Here is a 22,100-nt window from a genome sequence, read left to right on the forward strand (position 1 = left end):
TAAAATCAACTTCAACATTTAAAACCATACGTGTCGAAGCATAGAGGTTAAGAACAGATTAACTGTTCAAATACTTACAATCTGTATTATAAATGGGTGTTTCAGGGCAGACAGGACGGTGTTAACATTGACCCATGGGAGGACGCCAACTACAGCATCTATAAAGTCACTGACCGCTTCGGCTTCCTGCAGTAAGCTATATTGAAGCGTCTACATGTGTTATCTGATCTGTATCTGTGTGTTTATGCCTTTCACATTTTTCCACATCATGATAATGTTTGAGGTGACTTTTAAACAAATGTTTGTGCAATTAATTTTTGTGTGTATTTGTTTTTGCTCCAGTGAGGAAGAACTCCCAACACCTACTGCGCTTGAAGAGAAGGTAAGGATGTTTTTAAGGTTGTTTTTCTCTGAATTTTGTGTTTAAATTTTCCTTTTCTGTACTTATGTAGTGCACCTTGTGTTGGTCTCTGTTTGTTCTCCCCAGCAAAAGCTCCAGGAAATCGAACGAGTTGAAAAATGGCTGAAGATGGTTCGGAAATGGGACAAGTACAAAAACAGTGAAAAGGTTGGCAGTGGCTGTGATAAGACACAAATAGGCATCCTCGATTTAGCCATTTTTTCCTGATCTGCTATGTTTTTTTTTTCTATTTCTGTATATAATTTGTTTTCCAGTCCTAATTTAGGAATAGCTATTTTTCCTTCCTCCTCTGTGGTTTGAACACTTAAAAAAAACAAATATATGAAAACAAGCAATGAGTCTGAGTCTTTCAGGAATTAAGTTTTTGCTCCATATAGCAGCATTTATGCAAGAATCCTCCAAGTTTCTGCTGTGAGTGTTGTTGAAGTCCTTTTATTTGTTGTTTCATATGTTTCAGTTGGTGAAGCGTGTATATAAAGGTATACCGCTCCAGTTGAGAGGCCAAGTTTGGGCCTTGCTTTTGGACATAGAAAAAATGAAGCAAGAAAACGAGGGGAAATATGAGGTATGACTTTTTTTATTGACAACATTAACTGTTGGCATTTAAATAATATATAAAAGTTCATTTTTAATTCTTTTTCTTCTTTTGCTGCCTAGTTTTGAAATAGTTGTGGTGTTTTCTGCCCCCCAGAAAATGAAGCTGCAGGCTCGTAACTACTCGACAGAGATCAAGCAGATAGACCTGGACGTCAACAGAACTTTCAGGAACCACATCATGTTCATGGATCGCTTTGGAGTCAAGTGAGTTCTGATGAGGAAGCAAGAGGTTCAAAGCTGGTGCAACTGGAAACAGGAGCTCCTGACTGCGAGGCTGTCCGAGCATGAAAAGAAGTTATTCTGATGTTAAAATAAATCTCCCACAGCTGTCAGACTCTAAATCCTTTTGTTTATTTCTTAATACTTCAACATTTATTGGTGACCATCAAGGGTCTAAAACCCACAACCTTTAAGTCTCTTTAATTATGCCTAGAAGTTCAGTGCAGACCTCAGGGCTATTGTAATTACCACTACATTAAGACTTACAGATTTGTGTAGTTTATCTTCCTGTAATGCCTCATTGTTCAATCACAAAATTTAGAGTCACCTTAAGCACCTATCTTTGGATTTTACCAAACAAACTTGCTTTGTTGCTGGTATGTTTAGCCAAAGTTAATTCTACCCAGACTGTCTGAATGTTGGATAGGATGCTTTTGTTTTCTGTGACAGCGCACGCGTACAGGTTTGACCCACAGCGGCTCCTGCAGGGTGTGACCTCTGACCTAAACTTTGAAGCAACCACAGACGCATTACACACTCGCACAAAAGCAGAGTGGTGGTTTCCTCCTCTCTGCATTTTATTAGCCTTCCTGTCAGTGCACAAAGCCCCACAGGAAATGGCATTCAACAGAATCTGCACCATCAAAAATACATGTGTACAAATTAGCACTGAAACAAACAAATGTATAAAACCAATTACATTCAAGATACATTAGACTGCCTTCAAAACACAACTGTCTTGGGCAAACATTGTGTTTAATTTGGACTGCTGTAGAAGCTGCTTAGCTTATTTCTTAGTGTGTTACAGAGTGCTCTCTTCTTTCTCTTTGTGATGTGCTTCCCCTTCGATTCAAAGCCACTGAGCCCAAACAGACCAAAACAGTGCTTCATCCTGCTTCATCCTGCTTCATCCTGCTTCATCCTGCTTCATCCTGCTCGGCTGCCCACTCCTTCCCCGCAAGTCCACAGCTGTCTTACTCACACAGAGACACTGACAGCTATTTAAAGTGTCTTTCCTGTCTCTAGTGTCGTCTATTAGAACATGTTTTTATTATGGAGGCCTGGAGGGGAGACATCCTCTCCACATTATATTTGTTAATGCCCTGCTCCAACACATTTATACAAACACAATGGGTGCCTTGTGCTCACTGTCTGAAACGGTTAAATCTCCAGATGTAATCAGCTGAACAATGCAAAACCCTCCAGTCATAGAAACCAGATGAAAGATGAAAGAGCATATGTTATTAATTTTTGCGTTGCAAAAATCTGCTTATAGACATATAATCTTACAATACCAAAGATTCATTTTAAATGCTGCTGATTACTTAAACTTAAAATTCCCACCAAAGTTTATTGTAGTTTTTGTTTGATCCTTTCTGAATACTTGCATGTTTATTTCTCAGGAATAAGATCCTTGTTCTGGTGTTTTTCTGTTTCTCCAGGCAGCAGGCTCTGTTTCACATACTGGCAGCGTACTCCGTCTACAACACGGTACGTTTTTAGGCGTGGGGAAATATGTGCACATTCCTAACGTGGTGTTACATAATATGAAAAAGTTTGGTGTACACAGGCCTTGCAAAAGACAGTTAATGACACAATAGCTAGAAGTTCATCGGTTCTGTTGGTTTCTGTACAGCAGAGAGCAGGCCAGGCATTGTACCCCCATCTGTTCTCACTCTTGCTCAGCCTCGGGTGAGATTTTTTATTTATGAGTGCGGCTCAGCCTGAATGTGACAGTCAGACTATCATCAATCCTCCAGCCATGTTCACACTGTTAAACCAAGCTCTTCTACTGTATGTTTCAAATATTCATAATGTATTAGTCATTTTTAAAAAAAAAATCTAGAAAACAATCTTTTTTTTTTTAATGTGGGACTTTTTTTGCACTTAGTACCAATTTTTTATTCACCTTTTGAGTGTTGTCTTTCTAGGTGTGTTTATTTTAGCACATGATAATATTGAAGTCTTCTACAGGAACAGAAACAATGTGGTCACCTCCTTGAGCTACACAGCTCTCCATTAACGTCCATATTTTCATAAAACACTGTCATATTATTATTACACAAGTTTTACTTCCATTCAACTCTGTCCCTCTGGTCTTTGTTTTGGAGTTTTATGTTCTGGCTCTTTTTTTTTTTTTTTTGAGAGAAGCAAAAAATCACCAAATTTACTGATTTATTAAGGTCCCTGTGCACTTTTCTTGTTTAAAAATGACAGAAGTAATGTCTCTATTCTGAGATTGATTGGAAAAGGCAGCAGAACCACAAATATTGTGTCCGGGGCACAATAAGGGTTTTTATTCTTTGTCTGGTAAATTGTTTTGTGCATATAAAAAAAAAAAATGTTACATTGAGATGAAATGCTTTTATAACAAGACAATTTATTCAATAATTCAGCTCTTTTTAAATCTCAGTATTTTTTTTAATCAAACTGTAAAAAACCTTTCCCATGTAACCTTAGCTGCTGTTTTTACAGTAAAGCATCAAAATTGCCTTTTTAAAGTGCACTTTTATTTTTGTTCAAATGTGTCAGAACATTCACAAATGTTCAGTAGCAGAAATGGCCTGCAGCATGACCACTCACAATAAAAACACTTTGTTGAGCAGAAGACTAACCTACATTCATACATGATTCATGATTTAGTTTTTTGGGGAGATTTAGTAGTCAGTTCCTCTGTGGCAGAGGTGTTCGAGCCAGAGGAAACGGGCACGTGTTGTCCCCTTTTTCCTCCTTCCCCTCTTCTCACACAGCGCTCAAAAGAAATTGGGTCAGTAGGAGAGCCAAAAGAGGAAAGCAGAAGTAAGAAGGGGATGTTTGTTTTTCTCACATATGTGTGAGAGGAATGTGAAAAATGTGTTGTTTCACTTCTCTTTAACCCCAATTATATTCACCGAATTTCCTTGAAAGGGTACTTTTGAATGCTCGTTTCAAAGTAAATTTGCCTTAATATGGACAAATACAAAGTGTGTGTCTGTGTCTGTGCATCTGTGCTAGCCAAGGGCTAGTTTTGTTTAAACCAATGAATCATTCCGAAGTCAGCTTGGCAGAAATTCAAATAGAAAACATTACAGCACTGAGGATATGTTTGTAGCTACTGAAAATATTTTAACATGTTTTGGTGAAGGTGTTGAAAATGACGTAGCTGCATCTCCTTCAGTGCAGAACGACTACACATTTCCACAGACCACATTAGACATTCAGATGTTCTTTTCCAGAACTCGTCTCCCATGCTCTACTAAATTATAAATAGTTAGTTTTATTTGTCCATTTTGTTTAACTTGAACTTGGTCTTCTGTTTTTGCCAGGAGGTGAGCTACTGCCAGGGGATGAGTCAGATCGCTGCCATCTTGCTCATGTACCTGAATGAGGAAGATGCCTTCTGGGCTTTGTCTCAGCTCCTTACCAACAGCAAGCATTCCATGCACGGTGAGACAGAGGAAGAAATGTGGACAAAACAGACCTGATTCAAGTCTTTAAAAGAGTAGAATAAAAAAGAATCAACAAAAATGTGGTTTGAGATCAAATTAATCTTTTTAATCATCTTTCATTAGTAGATTTAACCGCCACACACATTATCAGCATTTATAATCTAGTGGTTTTAGTTTATTTTTCCTTTTTCTCTGTTAGGGTTTTTCATCCCAGGGTTTCCCAAGCTGCACCGTTTCCAGACTCACCATGAACTCATCCTCTCCAAAATGCTGCCTAAGCTGAAGAAACACCTGGTGAGTGAACAGTACTCAGGTCACAGGCTGCTCTTAGGTTAATCTGTCACTTATGATGGACAAGTTAAACCACATGTTAAGGATGTTACTGCTGATCCAAGATGATTTGGAGAGTGAGATTTCTAGCTGAGAACAAACTTAAAGGAGCAGCTTCTCACAGAGACAGTTCCTTGTTGATTTGTTTCTCCACAGGACAAGGAGCAGATGACAACAGGGATTTACTCCACCAAATGGTTTCTCCAGTGCTTCATTGACAGAGTAAGTTCTCAGATTTTTTGGGGGGGACCCTTTCAACATGATCTGAATTAATTTTGTATTGCCACGTCTTGCCATTTTGCACCATACTGACTCTTCTGTGTTTTATCTAACAGACTCCTTTCACTCTCACCTTACGTTTGTGGGACATCTACATATTGGAAGGAGACAAGATCCTAACTGCTATGGCCTATACAATCCTCAAGTTACACAAAAGTGAGTATGAAGCTGATTAAGTTGTCTCCACATTCTTCAGTGTGACTTGCTGTTGCATCAACCAAGTCCCTCTGAAGCCCAGATGCAGCAACGCTGGCTGTTTCTACACCTTAAATTGCGCACTTCCTCTCGGTTGGCTGCGTCTTCGCTGGATGGCTTACATAATACAAGCGGCCCGTTGCAGAGGAGAAAAATCTAGGGCTTACTTTTAATTGGATGCGTAGATAAACAGTGTTTCAGCTTGTCATTTGATTTCTTGCGTGTAAAAGGACAGTTGTTTACTGTGCATTGTGTCTGTAATCAGAGCGCCTGATGAGGCTTCAGTTGGAGGACCTGAGGGAGTTTCTTCAGGAGCAGCTGGCTGCTTCTTTCCTCCTCCTCGACGATGTGGTGATCGAACATTTACAGACTTCAATGTCGGAGCTGCGCAGTAAAAAACTGGATCAACCTCCTCCAGGTGCAGTAGGGTTCTTTTTTTCCCATTTTTTTAATAAGGAGTCTTATACACCTTTTTCTGATAGCCGCTGAAGAACGTTGCTGTTTGAAAACAATCATTTATTTATTGAAGATTATAATCTAATATGAAGTATCTGTAACCAAACTATTCCATCTTTTGCATTTAATATCATATGTGTAACATGTGTAAACTAAATATATTTCTACTAACTGTTAGTCAGTCATGCACATTGGTTTGGAGGATTCCTTTTTCACACTAGAAAAGAAGGTCTAACTTAGGTTGTTTCAGATTGTTTTTGTCTAAACTGCTTTGTACAAATACTTGTACAGTGTTTCTGTTAGATAAAGGTATAGACTTTGACTTAACAATTCTAAAATATTATTTATGATTTTATTAGTATTATTTATTAGGTCTCATTTGTTAATTGGATTTTAGAAATGACTAAAATGTGACTTTTCCCCCCCCCCAGCTAAGTCAGATGAGCTGCCAAAGAAGCCTCTGGGACAAGAGAGACCAGTTCTCCTTGTGCCATTGCAGTCTGAGTCACCTCTGGAGATCAAAATAAATCTGCAGGCTAACAACAAGCCCGTTACAGAGACCTGTCAAACAGATGGCACCACTCCTTCTTCCACTGAATCCCAGAATTCAAAAAGTCTCTCTGGAGCAAACACTTCTTCATCAGACCCTTTTGTTGTTCAGACCCCAGGAACGCCTTCCTCCCTCAGGTCTTGTATAGCACCTCCATTACCTTCTAAAGCAAACAAGCCTACCATTGAAGTAGTCTTGGTGAGAGATGCAGAGTACTCGCTCCCAGAGGTTTGCCAAAATGATAGAAAACAGGAGAGCCAGACAAATAAGCCAGAGGATACGAAGTCTGTGGATTGGCCTCCACCCTATGAGCCTTCTTCTCTGGAAGCTATTACCATGCAGACTGAGGAGGAAATCATGGACCTTCCAGACCTACCACCTCCACCTTTCTTCTACCCTGAGCAAAGTGAGCAAAGGTCTCTGAACAATGAGTCTCCCACCTTGAGGGCTGGGACTGGCCCAGATGTCCAACGTCGCTCTCCTTCGCCTCGGTCAGCCTCACCATTGGTCACTCATATGAAGGCATCCCCAAAACCAAGTCCTAGACCAAGTCCTAAACCAAGTCCTAAACCAAATCCTAAAATAAGTCCTAAACCACCTTTATCTGTCAATGTCACACAGAGAAAAAGCCCTCCTCACTCTGCCTTCGCAGCATCCTCATCTTCCTCTCCCAGACTTCCAGCAAAACCAGTCAAGTTCCCAATTTCTCTCTACGTCCCTGCATCCATGGGAGACAGACGACCTTCCAACACCTCCCAGTATGACAACCTTTCTGAGGCTGATGACGACGATCGATTTGTGGAAAGACTGCTGGCCTCCACTCCTGAAGAAAATCCCAGCATGCACAGCATCTCACGGTATACTACTGACAGAGACTACGACCCTACTTTCTACCCTGTGCCCCCCCCTCCCGTCTTCATTCCCCCATCTCCTTCCCCTGTGATGTATGCTTTCCACAGTTTGCCCCAAGAGCCAGAATATAGAGGGGAAGATGGCTGGGTGGAGGGTTCCATTATTCATTCTCCTCCGTCCAGTTTTGCTGACAGACTTGCTCCATTTCAGTGTTCCACCACCACCTGTTCAGACACACAGAGTTCTGTATCACCCGTCTACTCTAAGAATTTCTCCAGAGGCCCCAGAGACCATTCTGCTTTTCCAGCACCTTTGTTGTACACAGGTTTTCCCCCAGGTCACTCCAGGTCCTCAGGACAGTCACCAGTAGGTGTGGCCCTGGTTCAGTCCAGCCCGGACTTTTGTAGGACGCCTCCTGGTGGACAGAAGCTGCCAAAGTCTGTGACTTTTTGATATGTCTTTCAGCTGTTTGTGTTGATAATGCCGATGTGATGTGGAGTTTTTAATACTGCTTTGATTTTCAAAGCCATCTAAAAGATGAATGGCCAGTAGCTCTTCAGTTTTCTAAGGTTTTTTTCTGTGTATGAGTGAAAGGACTTTTCATTCACAGCAACTGTACAGATATCTGTCACAGTTGTGCCCCCTTTGTAAGGGAAATGATGTCAAACTGATATCTTTGTTAATATTGGCCACTGAAAACGTGTAATAACTAGACTGCTCTTGGTTAGTCATGTAACCACACATGGTTTCATTTTGATTGATACTATGAAGACACAGAGATAAAAACCTGTATCTTTTTCCAACTGCAGAAGACACCACGTCCCAACTAAGTGTCTTAACCTTCTCATGGTGCATTCATGGTGAGTGTAGCAACAATAAGGGCTTTCAGGCTGCCAGATAAGAACATCTTAGCAACTTGTAAATCCATTCTTTGTGGTAAACGGTGAGCAGGCTCGCAGATCTTCGCAGTATTTCAAACTATGGGAAACTATTATTACAGTTATTTGCAGTAAGTTTAAATTCATACTTGCCAACCAAAACCCGCCACTAAAGCCATATGAAGTATTTATGAAACTAAAAGATTTGCTTGAAATTATAATTACCAGCAACAGGGAAAAATTGTGCAATAAATTAGTAATGTAAAAAAAAAGACCCAAACATCATGATGCCTTGTAAGGAGTTGTCACACAGAGAGGTAGCAGTGCGTGTCCTGCAGTGTGTGTGTGTTCTGGGGCAAAGCTGTTTTTACTTTGCTTTACTTTTGATACTGGCTTGCACAGAGATAATAAACTGTGTAGGTGTGATCGCATGTATTAACATCAAGGCGTTAATGTAAAGTAAGTGGGACAAAAAAACACATTATTGGTAGCGCCATCTAGTGGCCAAGGAGGTCACAGTTTGACAACTGTTTCATCATCGATGAGGTAATGATGGGGAACAAATTCTGCCTTTAACTAGAACCACAGTGTTCTTCTATGAAAGTAGACCGTTACAGATCAGGGAGATGAAGGAAACAAAAACTAATTTATTCACATGTTCCAGAGCCATTACAGTGACTTTGATGTACATTTAATTTACCTGCTTAAAAGAAATGTATTCCTGTAAAATGGAAGTTGAGCCATAATATATCTGTAAGACCGAATGCATAGTTCAGTATTGTTGTTCCAGGTATACTATATTGTGTCCAGTTATCAGTATAGTCTTTTTGCACTGACATTTGTCAAGTTAAACAGATTTTTGCAGTTTGTTTTTCCTACCCAAGTTGCAAACTGTTGCTCAAGGAAAATCTTTGGTCTTGCATTTCACGGACTCATAAGACGGCGCTCTCTGGGCACGCTGGAGTTTTGCCATCTGCTGTGACCACAAATTGGACATCACTCCTTTCATAAGTTGTGTGGTCATCGTGGAGACTGGAGCTCAGACCAAAGCTTATCTAAATTTATGCAACTACTTGAGTTTTATAAAGAAATGACCTTTTTAGATGTCTCCTTCTTGTTTGCTTCTTAATCAGACAATCCACTTTTACTGCTTTCAGATTTTTATTGCACACCCACAAAATCATGTAGTTCTACATTCTGTACAAATCTCAAAGGACTTCATGTGAAGTTATATGAAAGTGTTTTGCATAAAATAAACATTAATCAGAGCAAAGGAGGCCTTAAACAGATACACCAGCTGCATTTGATAAGGCATTCTCCTGGTTTAAAGTCAGCACCCTGTATTGTAAAATATATACAAGTCAAAATGTCTCAAAATGAAAAGTTTTATATTTGGCGTACGCTAGGCTAAGTGCTAAAAAATGCAAATTGCTTTTTTTAAAAAAATACATTGTGCAGAAAATATAACCGTATATTCATGTAACATAAAACACAAAATGAACTTCTCAAAGCCGAGTTAATTTTAAAACATTAAACTTTCATATTTATATTTGTTTTACTACACAAGAGAACAATGCAGAAACAAGTTTATTCATTTTTACACCTTACAGAAAGATTTCTTTTATAATTTAACTTTGGTGTTTGCATCTTCAGCACGAGTACCGTCCATCCTTCATAGAAATAAGGGTGACGTTAGTTGCACGTTGAGGCATCTGGTAGCAGCAGGTCCCACACCCTTGGTATCGTTCAGATTTTCAGCTGACTCATGAGGTCTGACAGAGAGCTGACGCTTTCTCGCAGCTTGGAGTCGTCCTCCTGTACCAGCGACACTCCAGCCAGGCGCGTGGATCCGTTTGCTCCCATGACACACGGCAGACTCAGGAACACCTCGGCACCTATGCCACCCCAGCCCTACGAGAAAATAAATAAACAAAAACGGCAACTTTAAAACCTTTCAACGAAACAGTTTAAAATCCACATAACTAGGCGAGGCTGTTAAAAACTCACATCTGTGTAAATATTTGTTTTAATAACTACCTGAGCCAGCGTGGAGACGGCGTGCGCCTTCATCTTGTTTGTCAAGATACTGTTGGTGATGTCGGCAACGGAAAGGCTCACGGACCATGACCTCTGACCTCGTTTCTTTATGAGCTCAAATGCTCTGCAAGCGTTAAAGTCAGAAATAAATTTAAAAAAATTCATAAAATATAAAACTTTGAATTTAAACAAAACTATTTAAACATGTACCTATTTATTTCTAGCTAAGTAAATCCTCCATTTCATTAAACTGAATCCTTCATGTGAGGTGGAAGTAGTTTGTTCGAGTACCTGTCTAAGAGAGGTTTGGTAGAGTTGGATCCTGGTGCGATCTCGAGCGCTCCGTTGGAACTCGGCCCAACATTACTCATCACACACACTGCAGGGAAAAATAAAACGAGCTTAACAACGCATGTCACCTCCATTTAGCTCTCACAGGTAGTTTCAGTGGAAAGAACGTACAAGATTAACTGGTTCTGAACACAATACAAACAAACAAAGAGGATAAATATAGAAGCTCTAAACAAGGAAATAGGTTGTAAAAAGCATTCTGATTATGTAATGTCCAAGAAAACGCATTTACTTTCACAATTCTGTTTTGTTTTAGTCTGTCAGCAAAATATCTCTGGGAACGAATGAGGAAATTTTAATAAAACTTTAGGAAAATGATCAATGGATGAAAATCTCCAAATGATCAACATATGGATCCAACCCAATTCAAGATGGCTGCCACAGCTAATCAACCTTAGCCAGCACAAATAGGCCTATAGCTCGGTCAGTTTTACAGATGTTGACTAAAGTTGGATGTAGAAAAAGCTGGAAGTCGTTCACAGCACTCACTCGAAGCACTAAAGATCTTGCAGTGTTGCGTGCGATCTTACATAATATTTTCAGGATTTCACTGAAACGGCCACAACGCCATCATTTCTCAGCAGCAGAAGATTTTACTTTAAAACTCTGAAAAGTACAGCAGAATGCTAGGTCTTTAATTTATTTCTTAAAAGATGAAAAAATATATATATTAGAGAAATTGTATAAATTATGTATACATTTTTTGTTTGGGCTTTTGCATTTGTTTTTTAGAAAATGGGTCAAACATTTCTTGAAAATATGTCTATAATTGTTTTTTATATAGATGAGCCAAAGTCTGACTATTACCGTATTTATTCTTCTTCATATTTGCCTTTCAGGACTTCCACAGAAGCATTTGTGTCATAAATAAAACTGTATTCCACCACTGTACACATATACACAATAAACAGATTGTTTTTTGGCTCACCTTTGTTGTCTGATAGTTCTCCTATGACCCACGCGGGTTTGTGAGTATTCAGATTAATATCCAGAACGTAACTAAGGCGCTCCGAGTCCAGATTACAACCCGCTCCGATCACATGAGTTGGAGGCAGGCCACTCTGTCTCCAGGCAACATGTGTCATGATGTCCACTGGATGGAAAAAAAGAAAAATTTTTATTTAAAAAGCAATAAATTGAAAAGTCCTTTAAAGGAGCGTCTGCTTTTGTTACTGACCTGGTTGTGATGCAATGAGCAGAACAGCAGTTGGGCTGAGATGGGCCAGATTTGGGATTATTCTTCTGTACAAATCCACGTTAGTCTGAACCACGCTGATGTACGACCGCTCGTTGCTCCACGCGTTCGCCGTCACCACGACAACCCTGGAGCCTGCCGAGGCTGATAAATCTTAACAAAACATGTAAAATATCATCAGTTCTTGCGGAAATACAAGCAAAGATTAAAGCATTTTGGTTGAACTATTGTTATTAATAAAACAACAAATTTCTCTCTCAGGCAGATGTCACCATGATGAGTCATCATGATGACTCATCAGGCCAGAGGCGGAGGAGTCACAGCATGACGGTGCAGAACATGACGTACCTTTGGATACCTCCACCTTTGGCACACTGAAAATCTCCAGATCCGTACTGCCACCCTTGGTGGAGCTTTCAGCAACGTCAATGAAAACAAGTTTATCCACTTTACACTGGGAACCAAAGAGGACGGAAAAAACAAAACAAAACAAATAAACGTTACTAAATATATTAAAATGTCATAACATATTAAATCCTTAAATAAAAAAGATGATTACCTTTGATAAAATGCTCATCACACATGCCATTCCTAAATCTCCTCCACCTATTACTGAAACTTTGATGGTCTGTTGATCCTGAGTCCTGATTCCACCTAAAAATAACAAAAGTTATTCAACTTTTGTCATCACTGGCTGTCAGTAATGTAAGCCACATAAAGCGTGAAGCACCATCATTGATTTTGAGATTGGAGACAAACGTCAGGAGCTCATGGGGGTCTTTATTGTCCACCGTGGTCTTTGCGGACAGCGGCGGATCCTCCTCAAACTTGACACTCATCTCCCTCAGAAGTTCGACAACCGACGACTTGGGCTGTTACGGAGCAGACGGAGAGCTGATGAGGATGGCGCAGCGCAGAAATTTGCTCCATTTTACGTACTGGACAGAGAATCTCACATAGTCCCAGTTGTGAAGTCCTGGCAGGTGGATCCGTCCTTTGGCGTCCACATGTTTGCCCTCTCTGATGACCATGTTAGAGGTGGGCTTCAGGAGACAGATGGGAGGAGTGAAGGGAAATGAGTCCAGAAGCCACAGCTGGATGGGGAAGTTGTAGGAGCGACCTTTGCAACAGAGATGCTGCTGTTAAAAGCGTGCACGGATACATTCAGGGCAGTAATCTGCTCAGGCAGATAGATTTAAATCAATCAAACAGTCAAAAGAAATTTCATCAGCCTTACCTTCATACTTTACAGGAATGACTCCAATTAATTTCAGGAGATCTTTCTGGCTGCTGTCAGTGAATGCTGAAATCCAAAACAATCACTGTCAGTTTTTCTAAAAGACCTGAAACTCTACCGTGGACGGGCGCAGCGCAGAAACTCACTGTAGGTGCCGGTGGATGGCTTCATCTCAGGGAAGATTCGATGAATTTTCTGCAGCTCGTCAACAGCCACATCATGAAACTTGTACTGATTAGGAGGCAAGAAAACAAAAATGACAACTGATAAACTGACAGTTGTGTGGATGAAACATTTCTCCATTTTCAGCTCGTCTTCAGTGTACACACACACACACACACACACACACACAAACACACCTCTAGGAAGCAAAAACAGGTTTGAAAGTTAGATTAGCTTTTCTTTGCTAAAGCAAACCTGGCATCATTAGAGGTCTTGAGTTTCAGTAGGGAATAATGCTGAAAACAGCTTTACTTTGAAAGATTCTCTTGTTCTGGGTGGAACATGTTTGTTCTGATTTATCAGGTCCAGATTATTAATGGGTGAACTTGTCATTGCCCTGGTAAAGTGTAAAACTCACCCAAGTTTAAGATTCTAAGCAGAAATTCTTCAGTCTGGATTGTTGGATAGTTTTGAATTCACATGTTTCTCTATTGTCAGTAGCAATCTAGCTTTTGTTACAGAGAAAAAAAACCTTCCCACAGAAGAACCCCTCCATCATTAAACCATAAAGGTAAGTCTTAGTGGCTGGTTTGTCCCAAACACACTGTTTGAATAACAGTGAACTGCTTTGTCATGACAACATGACATAACATAACATGCTACAAATCAGCAAAATGCCAAAACTTTTACTCACTCTCACAAAAGATTCAACTGGGTGGATTTGACAGGCAACACCTGGTTGCCATTTAGTCTATTATGTCGTTGGAAGCTTCAGGGGGGTGTTTAGTTTGCCCACACACTGAATAAATGATGACATGGTGTAACGTGTCATGTGTTGTACATCTGAGGTTACATCTACCAAGTTTTAAAATCAGGTGTTTGTAGTGGTCTCCATTAAAAAAAACAAAAATAATATGACATGACTGCTGCCAAAAGTTCACATCATTTAATAACTTCTGCTGCTTGCAGGAGGTCCCGGACGAGCCCCCAAGTTATGATACGCCCTTGCTCTGATTGAGTCGTCATAAAACGGAGACTGAAGAAGATGTTGAGTGCTTAATGTTTTTTTTTTGTTTTTTTAAAAACAGACAACTAAAAGGCCTCAACAAGTCACTACAGCCTGGCAGCCAGCGGCCAGTTCAGACAACTGAGCAAAACAGAGTTACTGAGGCAGCACAGCACGTCTATTTCCAATATTATGGATTACCAGAATACACAGAAATCACTGAATCAGGGGTCTATTAAAAAAAAAAAAATCTTAGATTTAAAACATTGCCAATTAATAAAGTGTTTAACTCAATAACAATATCAAATAAGACCAATTTAACCAGTGTATTTGAGAAATTACAAGTGTAAAATTGTTTGAAATCTAAATAATATATTTAAGTGTGATTTAGCTTCTATATTTAGGTCATTTTAACTAAAAACTGTTGGTTATACTTTACGCAAATGAACCAAGTGCTAACTATCACATTGATTTTATTGGTTAAATATTACCAGCTTGTTTTTACAGGAAGATGTGGTAATACATGCTGATTCTGAACTTTTACATTCGAATGGTTTGTCTAAATATGTTTATTATAATTTTTATCTAAAAGAGCTTTATTATGTATTATTATTGAACAGATACTCTTTTTCATCAGCTGTAGTATTTACAAAAACAATGGAAATTCATTTAGCCTGTGATCCCAGTAAAAATCAGATTTTTTTAAAGTAAATATGATGTCAAACAGCCTAAGAAACTGGTTTCAGTCTATGTCACACCACTTGTAGTAAATATTAGTTTTATCTCCTTTAATCTAGTTTTTTGAGTATTTGAAGTTTCTCCCTGATATAAAGGAAACAGAGCTGGTTCTGCCAGTTGGTTCAGACTGGCAGCGGCTAACATTAACTAGCCTGCGGTGCTAACCGGCTTTTATTGATGACCGTCTTCATTTATATCTTTTCAAGTTCCTTCTTTGTTAAATGACTGACCTTAGAGAGGATCCGCTGTATTTTATCCGGCCTGAGGTCCATCTATTTAGAGACAAAAAAATTGGAAGAAAACAAACACACGACTCTGTTCCTTGGTTTTGATATCCCTCAACTTCAGCTCTATAAATAAACTTCCGCAAACTTCGAAGGAGGCAAAGAGTAGCCAAGGGGAAGCTAAGAGGCACTGACGTCACCAACCAACCGAGTCTGACTCCGCCCACATGTACGAAACTGTACATAGTATGGCAAGCCGTTGTAACAAATAATCAAACCTCACTCTTAGCGATATTATACTTGAAAAGAAAACAGTATGGACATTCTTGCCAGTCAAAACGTTCTTATTAGTGGGAAATTGAAATTGGACATAACTATGGTACATTTCTAAAAATATATATATTTCAAGGCAGGGGTGGAAATTAAAAATTCTGTCCATCAGCCACTATGGCTGGTGGACAATTTTTTTTTACCAGCCACTCAAATATTTTACCAGCCACTATTTTTTGTTGTGACAAAAAGTTATTTCATACGATGATGATGATGATGGAAGTGGGTGGAAGCAGTTGTGGTGCCCTACAAGCTGAACAACTCCTCTTTCTGGACACTGCATGGAAATAACTAGATTTTTCTTATTTAATTTTTTATTTTAAACCATTAAAAGTAGCATATCTGTACATAAAAAATTTAGATAAGTGAAATTTATTTTCTGTGGAGTGTTTTTGAAGTATTTTTTTTTTGTGCTTTTGTAAGTAAGTTGTAATGTTTTTCCAGACACTTTTAATGCATAGATCTATTTGTGATACCCGCTTATATTTAACAGGTAGGGTATTCTGATGAAGGAAGTAATTTTTGTGGTTTTAGAAAGGTTTTCGTCATGGATATAAATTGTTCCAATGCTATGCTAAACATAACTCCTAAGCTTAAAGAAAACGTTGTTTAACTTTCGGTTCTTCCCTCGACTACTCTTAAAAAACAGAAAATAAAATAGCTTCTCATCACAACACCTAATTGGTGTTAGACTGCATGTAATCTGTAGTGGATCGAGTGCATCATATGGGTTTGCAGTGAACTGTTGTAATATTTTTACACGACTTTTCTCCGCCTGAAGTGGTATTTCGCTTTTATCTAAATAACATTCGGGTTGAATGATATTTAGATCATTAATTATCCAACAACTAGTTAATTTACCAACAAGTCTTTAACTGTGTTTATTCCTCTCATCACGGACAACAAGTCCTGTGAATTTGGAGACATTTGTTCTCTTTTTGCAAAAGTTACCAGGGGGAACCAAATATTTCAGCCGTCTGAAATAATCGGTTCCCCCTCTAAAACTATAGGACAAAAATAATTTATCAACAAGTCCTTAACTGTGTTTATTCATCTCATCTTGGACAACGAGTCCTGTGAATTTGGAGACATTTGTTCTTTTTTTGCAAAAGTTACAAGGGGGGAACCAAATATTTCAGCCGTCTGAAATAATCGGTTCCCCCTCTAAAACATGAAACAAAAATAATTTACCAACAACTCCTTACCTGTGTTTATTCCTCTGTATTATGATATTATCAGCACATTTTATTTTTAAAAGAATGTTTTTTTGTTTTTTTAATGAGAAATGTTTGCCCCTCTAAACAATTCTGTTAATAGGTAAGTCATTATTTACAGAGACGCAGGGGGAACCGTACCTGATGGGGGAACGCGGCTCGACGTAACAGCACAAACTCGAGCACATTACTGCCCCCTATATGTCAAGAGGACAAATAACACCTTTTCTGTTCCAAGTTGCCAACTCGCCACAGTGGCGTGTGTGTTGATCAAATTCACCCGCCACTTCAAATATTTACCCGCATTTGGCCGGTGGCGGGTGCTAATTTCTACCCGTTTCAAGGTCTTGTAAGGTTGGGAAAACTAATATCTAAAATATCCTTCAAAAATTTGAGTGTCTATTTTATTTTTTTTTGCTGGATAGTTGAATGGCAGACATAATTTATTTTTTCCTAGTAAAAACATTTTTTAGAATCTAGGCTTTCTTCCTTTCCTTAACATTTCAGATATCTCAAACATTAGTAATGTGTAATGTAAAGTAGTCAAAAATGACAAAACAATACAAATAAATATAATCCTTTATGCAATTATATCTTTCAAATTATTTTACACAAAATATGAAAGGGAAAGGTTTGCTGCATATTTATCTTGCATGTTCAATTATTTGTTTGAAAATATATTCAAAATGCTCTGCTAAGGAAAAAAAAAAAAAAAAAGAGAGAAAAAGTTAACCTGTCACTGTACGTTATTGTTAACAATAAAAATATTGGGACTACTGTAAGCCAAAGAAAAACAGGAGAAATAAATAAGGAAAACAATAAGACTTCTCTTTCTGATTTAATGCCTGACTTGTGCATATTGTCTTTTTTGTGCCGTCTTTTACGAGAATTTCTCCATCTGGACAGCATGTAGTAAAAAAGTAACATGGGACAATGTGGATACTGAGCTTCTGATATTAAGATTACAGAACCACTGTCCCGTCGTCCGCAGGAAACAAAGGAATTTAGTTCTAACAGGAATGGAGCTTGAGTTCCTTTATTTCCTCTTGGCCTTCTTCCGTTTCATCTCATCTTCCTCTCGTCTCTCCTCCTCCAGATCCTCCTGAACAGCCATTCTCAAGCTAAGCACGAGAATATAAAAAATAAATCAGATCCAGCGGCAAATGCACATGCAGTATGAAGAACCCTATTTTCATTTAATTACCTCCTTGCTTCTTCTTTCTGCATATCTTTCCAGCTGCTCTCCATAAATTTAAGTGCATAGTCACTCTCCTCCTTGTACCTGAGGAGTTTAAAAATAAAGATAATTTTTAACACAAAGTTTGTTTTAAGATTTAGTCAAATTATGCTGTTCACACAATACTTTGTAATATCTTTACACTGCCTTAAGTTAAAAAAAAAAAAAATTCTGCAGTTGTTGTTTTTTTCTCCCCTAACCCCCCAAACTGTCACAAAGATGCCAATTTCAAACATTTTATCACAATACCCTGTTACTGTACATCAGATTTTACTCATTAAACTAGAATATATTGTTAATCCGAGGACATGACTTACTTCGATCGATCGTAGCCAAAAATTTCCCGAATGTGCCTGGAAATTTCGTCTTGCTCTTCACCTCCATCATCAATAAAATCATCCATTTCGGGGTCGTACTCTTCCTCCTCATCCTCATATTTCCTCTTGTAGGCAGATGTGATAGGTGGTAACATTGGTCCTGGATTAAAATAACGAAAAATATACATATATTTTACACGAGTTTCAACTATTTTATTTGAAAATGTACCTTGAAACAGAAACACACCACAGAATCTTGCCAGGTGAATTCTAAACTCGAAGCTTGTTGACACGGATATGTTTTATTTGTTTTTGATAGGAAGGTTGGCACTCTGTGACCCGGTAGTAATGTCAGAGACCGCCACAGTGTTGCTGACACTGTTGCGTTTAGCAAACGAACCCTTTGCCCTGGAACTCTCTTTGTAGTTTCATGCAGTTTGTAAAATATCAGCAAATATAAATCTAAAAGGCACACACTGCTGGAATGCTTTTAGATCCATTTGCAGTTTATAGGAGCTGAAACCACAGCGGTTAGAAAAATCTATTTGTTTTTGTTTTTTTTATAGCTTGTCACTATGCTTGGTATAAAAAATTAGTTAACTGTTTGAAGCATTTAAAGAAAATAAATCAAACCAAAGATTTTAATTTACTTGTTAAATAATTCTATAAATTACAGAAATGCAGAAAATTGCCCAGACTGAAAACACTTTAACCAATAAGATGATTTCAGTCCCTGGACAAAAAGTTGCTGTTACAATTTTTATGACCACCGGTTAACTCCAAACCACATGCTTGAGCAAGACTTAAACTAGACATGTGTTATGTTTGTATTTGATATGACGGCTGATTACTGCGTGATGGAGCAGTAACAGATTCAGGTCTTTCACAATAAAAAAAAGATCCTGTTCTTGGTTTTTACCTGGCGGTCTGTCCATCATTGGTCTGGGTGGCATCCCAGGTCTAGGTGGCATCCCAGGTCTAGGCGGCATCCCAGGTCTAGGCGGCATCCCAGGTCTAGGCGGCATCCCAGGTCTAGGCGGCATCCCAGGTCTAGGCGGCATCCCAGGTCTCTGCTGCATGCCTGGCCGAGGGGGGACTCCTGGTCTGGGTCCTCCAACGTTCTTGGATGAGATGGTTTCTGCCACAACGGTACACTTTGGTCTTCCAGGTCCTGATCCAAGACTTCCAGTCGGGCGCCCCGGTACCAGTCCTCCACTGCCAGGTCTACCTGGTCCAGCTCCTGGAGGTCGAAACCCACCACTTCCTGGACCACCATGCAGGCCACTTCCACCTGGCCTGACCTGTGATGCACTACCAGGTTTGGTCTGGATGGTGCCTCCAGGCCTTCCCTGAGGTTGGCTTCCTGTTTTGGGAGGACCACGCAAAGACGGCCTCGTCCCTGAAATGCTATTGGATTTTACCATAGAATTATACTCAGGCCTTGCTGGCTCTCCATTGCCAGATTTAATGCCTCCAGCTGTAGGTTCCTGCTTTAAGGAGCTCCCTTGAATGGGTCTGGTCTGGTGTGAGCTCCCCTGTTGAGATTTCTGTCCTGGTCCAGCTGTACTAGAGGGCCTGTTCCCTGACATACCTGAAGTTCCCCTTTGATGGGACGACAAGCTGTCTCTTCTGAAGCTAAGGTCACTTGAGGTGTTGAATTTTTGGGGGGCAGGTGAGGGTCTGGGGCCTCCTTGTTTGACTGAGACCTGAGATGATTGGGCTTTTGAAGGGATTTTACTATTTATGGCACCTGATGTACTAGACATGCCAGTTTTAGATCTTTCCCTATCACTGTGATAAACCCTGTCTTGACTTCTGTCTCTATCACCAACAGGGGGCTTAGAGGAAGAAAGGCCTCTGTCACTTTTCAGTGCCGGGTATGGCTTCTTGCCCGAATCATTGGGGAGACTTGGCTTCTCAAAAGAGGTCTTTTGTGTTTGTGGTTTGCTGGGTTTCTGTTCTTTCTGTAGTGCGCTTTTTCTTACCAAACTAGAACTACACTGAAACTTGCCATCTCTTTGGTTCTCTGCTTTCGAGTCCCTGTTCTTATCAAGTCTCTTAGCCTTGCGCTCCATCTCCAGTTCTCTAATCTCGTCAGCTGTGCGGAGCCTCTCCTCCTTTTTTGCTACCTTCGGTTTTAACTCGACTGGCTCAAACTGCTTCTTCTCGGCCAACTTCAGTAAGTCTGCGAAGTTCAAGGTAGGAGCAGCAGCTTTGGGTGGACCGCTGGGTTTTTTAGAAAAAGATTTGCTGCTGCTGCTGCTGCTAGTCATTTCTGCAGCTATGGCTCTCCCTGGTCTTGGCACCTCTGGCTCATGCTCTGACTCTGAATCGGTCTGTTCATATTCATAATTATCTTCATCATCTAGTGGATGGATTAAACTATTCCTAAAGCTTTCAGAATCAGATTGATCCTGCTGCTTATCAAGTTTTGTGCCCCTCTTTTTGGGACCCTCCACCACTGGGATACCATTGTAGCCTTTGAAATTGTCCTTCGTTCTGGAAGCCATGGCTCTTGCTTTGCGATCCGACTTCAATTCAATCCTCTTTGCCAATAGCTCGTCCTTCTGTTTCTTCATTTGAATTTCTAAAAAAAAAAAGGAAAAAATTTAAACACTTAAATAAATAAAAACATTTGCACTGCATAAAAGAGGTATCGGCATGCATCTTTAATTAATGTTTCAGATACCTTTCTTTCTGGTGTCAGTGTACTGCTTTTTCAGAAGTGCCTGCACAGCAGCGGGGTTCACACCTTTAGACTTTGGGTCCTTTTTGGGTGGTCCAGCTTGTAAACTGTATCTCTTTTGCTGTAGGAAAGTCAAATAACAGATCTGAGTTTAGCTGCTGTATGATCCAACATCATACAGTTTACATAAAACACACATTTACTGCTCTAAATTGTCTCAGTTATATAGTAATTTGATGTAAATCTCAAAAGATGTCACTCATTAGACCTACAATGTACAGACATAGTTTTATAAGTAATTCAGGCAAGCATGAAGCGTCAGGAAGTTGGGAGTTTAGCATTTAGCTTCAGACCTTTACTGGTACAAATGATCACTTAGGTTCCCAGAAGGCATCATTTTTACAAACTGGCATAATATTATAATACTTACTGTAAGTGGGGATCTTTAACTCACCTGTACATTGCTGAAGCCCTGGTTTTGTGAGGCTATGTTCAATATATTGTCAAAATCCATCATTCTGGCAGCAGAGCGTGAAAGCTGATCCGAACAGCAAACCAACTAAAACTCTACCGATGCTAACCGATTAAATTTAAAGAGTTACAAAGCTGAAACTAGCTTGACAGCTAAAAAGAAAGAAACACGCTTTGTCAAGCACGGTCTACGGAAAGAAGAAAGACGGGTACAAAGAACGGTTAATGATGTTTTACTTCAACACTTAAAGATAACGTGTGCTAGCGAAGTTAGCTAATCATACGTTTACAGCTGTTAACGTCAGCTAGCCGAGACTCCTGTCGGATGGTGTGGTTCTTAGAACAGCAAACACAAGAAAACAAGGCAAGAGCCATCAAAATATGTGTATTATTGAATGGTATTAAAAGAAACGCCACAAGAATCAGTCATTTATAACGACGGGTGTTAATCGGGGGAGAAAAAGCGAACAGAGTGAGTTAAGATCGACAAAAAATTAAGAGCCCAAACAGTGATGAGCGGAAGCGAGATGATTCATGCTACGTATTTCCGTTTTTGTGTGCGAACAAAGAGTCTGTACAGGATTACACCCCTTCAATAAGGAGGGGGATTTATCTTGACTATGTAAAAATACGTTTAAATTGATAGATTTGTCGTGTCTCATTATAAAGTGAAAAAAAGGCTACAACTAG

General features: G+C 39.5%; 3 protein-coding genes across 4 annotated transcripts in view; 1 reads left to right on the top strand and 2 right to left on the bottom strand.

The window, feature by feature from the left end:
• The window catches only part of si:dkeyp-19e1.3 (USP6 N-terminal-like protein), a 24,669-nt gene extending 13,148 nt beyond the window's left edge, over positions 1-11,521 (top strand). For both annotated transcript variants that reach the window (XM_017419043.3, XM_037978194.1), the window contains exons 3-14: positions 106-191; positions 343-382; positions 488-568; positions 879-986; positions 1,113-1,222; positions 2,680-2,728; positions 4,543-4,663; positions 4,865-4,959; positions 5,152-5,217; positions 5,331-5,430; positions 5,735-5,887; positions 6,357-11,521. In XM_017419043.3, the coding sequence (XP_017274532.1) occupies positions 106-191; positions 343-382; positions 488-568; positions 879-986; positions 1,113-1,222; positions 2,680-2,728; positions 4,543-4,663; positions 4,865-4,959; positions 5,152-5,217; positions 5,331-5,430; positions 5,735-5,887; positions 6,357-7,780 (2,433 nt within the window). In that variant the 3' untranslated portion in view covers positions 7,781-11,521. The remainder of the gene's footprint in view (positions 1-105; positions 192-342; positions 383-487; positions 569-878; positions 987-1,112; positions 1,223-2,679; positions 2,729-4,542; positions 4,664-4,864; positions 4,960-5,151; positions 5,218-5,330; positions 5,431-5,734; positions 5,888-6,356) is intronic.
• Positions 9,176-15,317, bottom strand: uevld (UEV and lactate/malate dehyrogenase domains). The gene is made up of 12 exons (XM_017419044.3): positions 15,162-15,317; positions 13,172-13,256; positions 13,026-13,091; positions 12,745-12,908; positions 12,519-12,660; positions 12,348-12,442; positions 12,137-12,242; positions 11,771-11,941; positions 11,522-11,686; positions 10,534-10,621; positions 10,243-10,366; positions 9,176-10,116 (listed from the first exon to the last, which is right to left on the bottom strand). The coding sequence occupies exons 1-12, from the start codon at positions 15,201-15,203 to the stop codon at positions 9,952-9,954; spliced, it is 1,413 nt and encodes a 470-aa protein (XP_017274533.1). The 5' UTR covers positions 15,204-15,317; the 3' UTR covers positions 9,176-9,951.
• A 1,943-nt stretch (positions 15,318-17,260) lies between these two features.
• Positions 17,261-21,949, bottom strand: spty2d1 (SPT2 chromatin protein domain containing 1). Its single transcript, XM_017418875.2, has 6 exons — positions 21,394-21,949; positions 20,943-21,060; positions 19,173-20,840; positions 18,254-18,413; positions 17,904-17,981; positions 17,261-17,820 (listed from the first exon to the last, which is right to left on the bottom strand). Exons 1-6 carry the CDS (start codon positions 21,454-21,456, stop codon positions 17,736-17,738), a joined length of 2,172 nt encoding a protein of 723 aa, XP_017274364.1. The 5' UTR covers positions 21,457-21,949; the 3' UTR covers positions 17,261-17,735.
• Positions 21,950-22,100: the final 151 nt, after the last annotated feature.

Source organism: Kryptolebias marmoratus, linkage group LG11 (assembly GCF_001649575.2).
Source record: "Kryptolebias marmoratus isolate JLee-2015 linkage group LG11, ASM164957v2, whole genome shotgun sequence".
NCBI classification, from domain to species: Eukaryota; Metazoa; Chordata; class Actinopteri; order Cyprinodontiformes; family Rivulidae; genus Kryptolebias; species Kryptolebias marmoratus.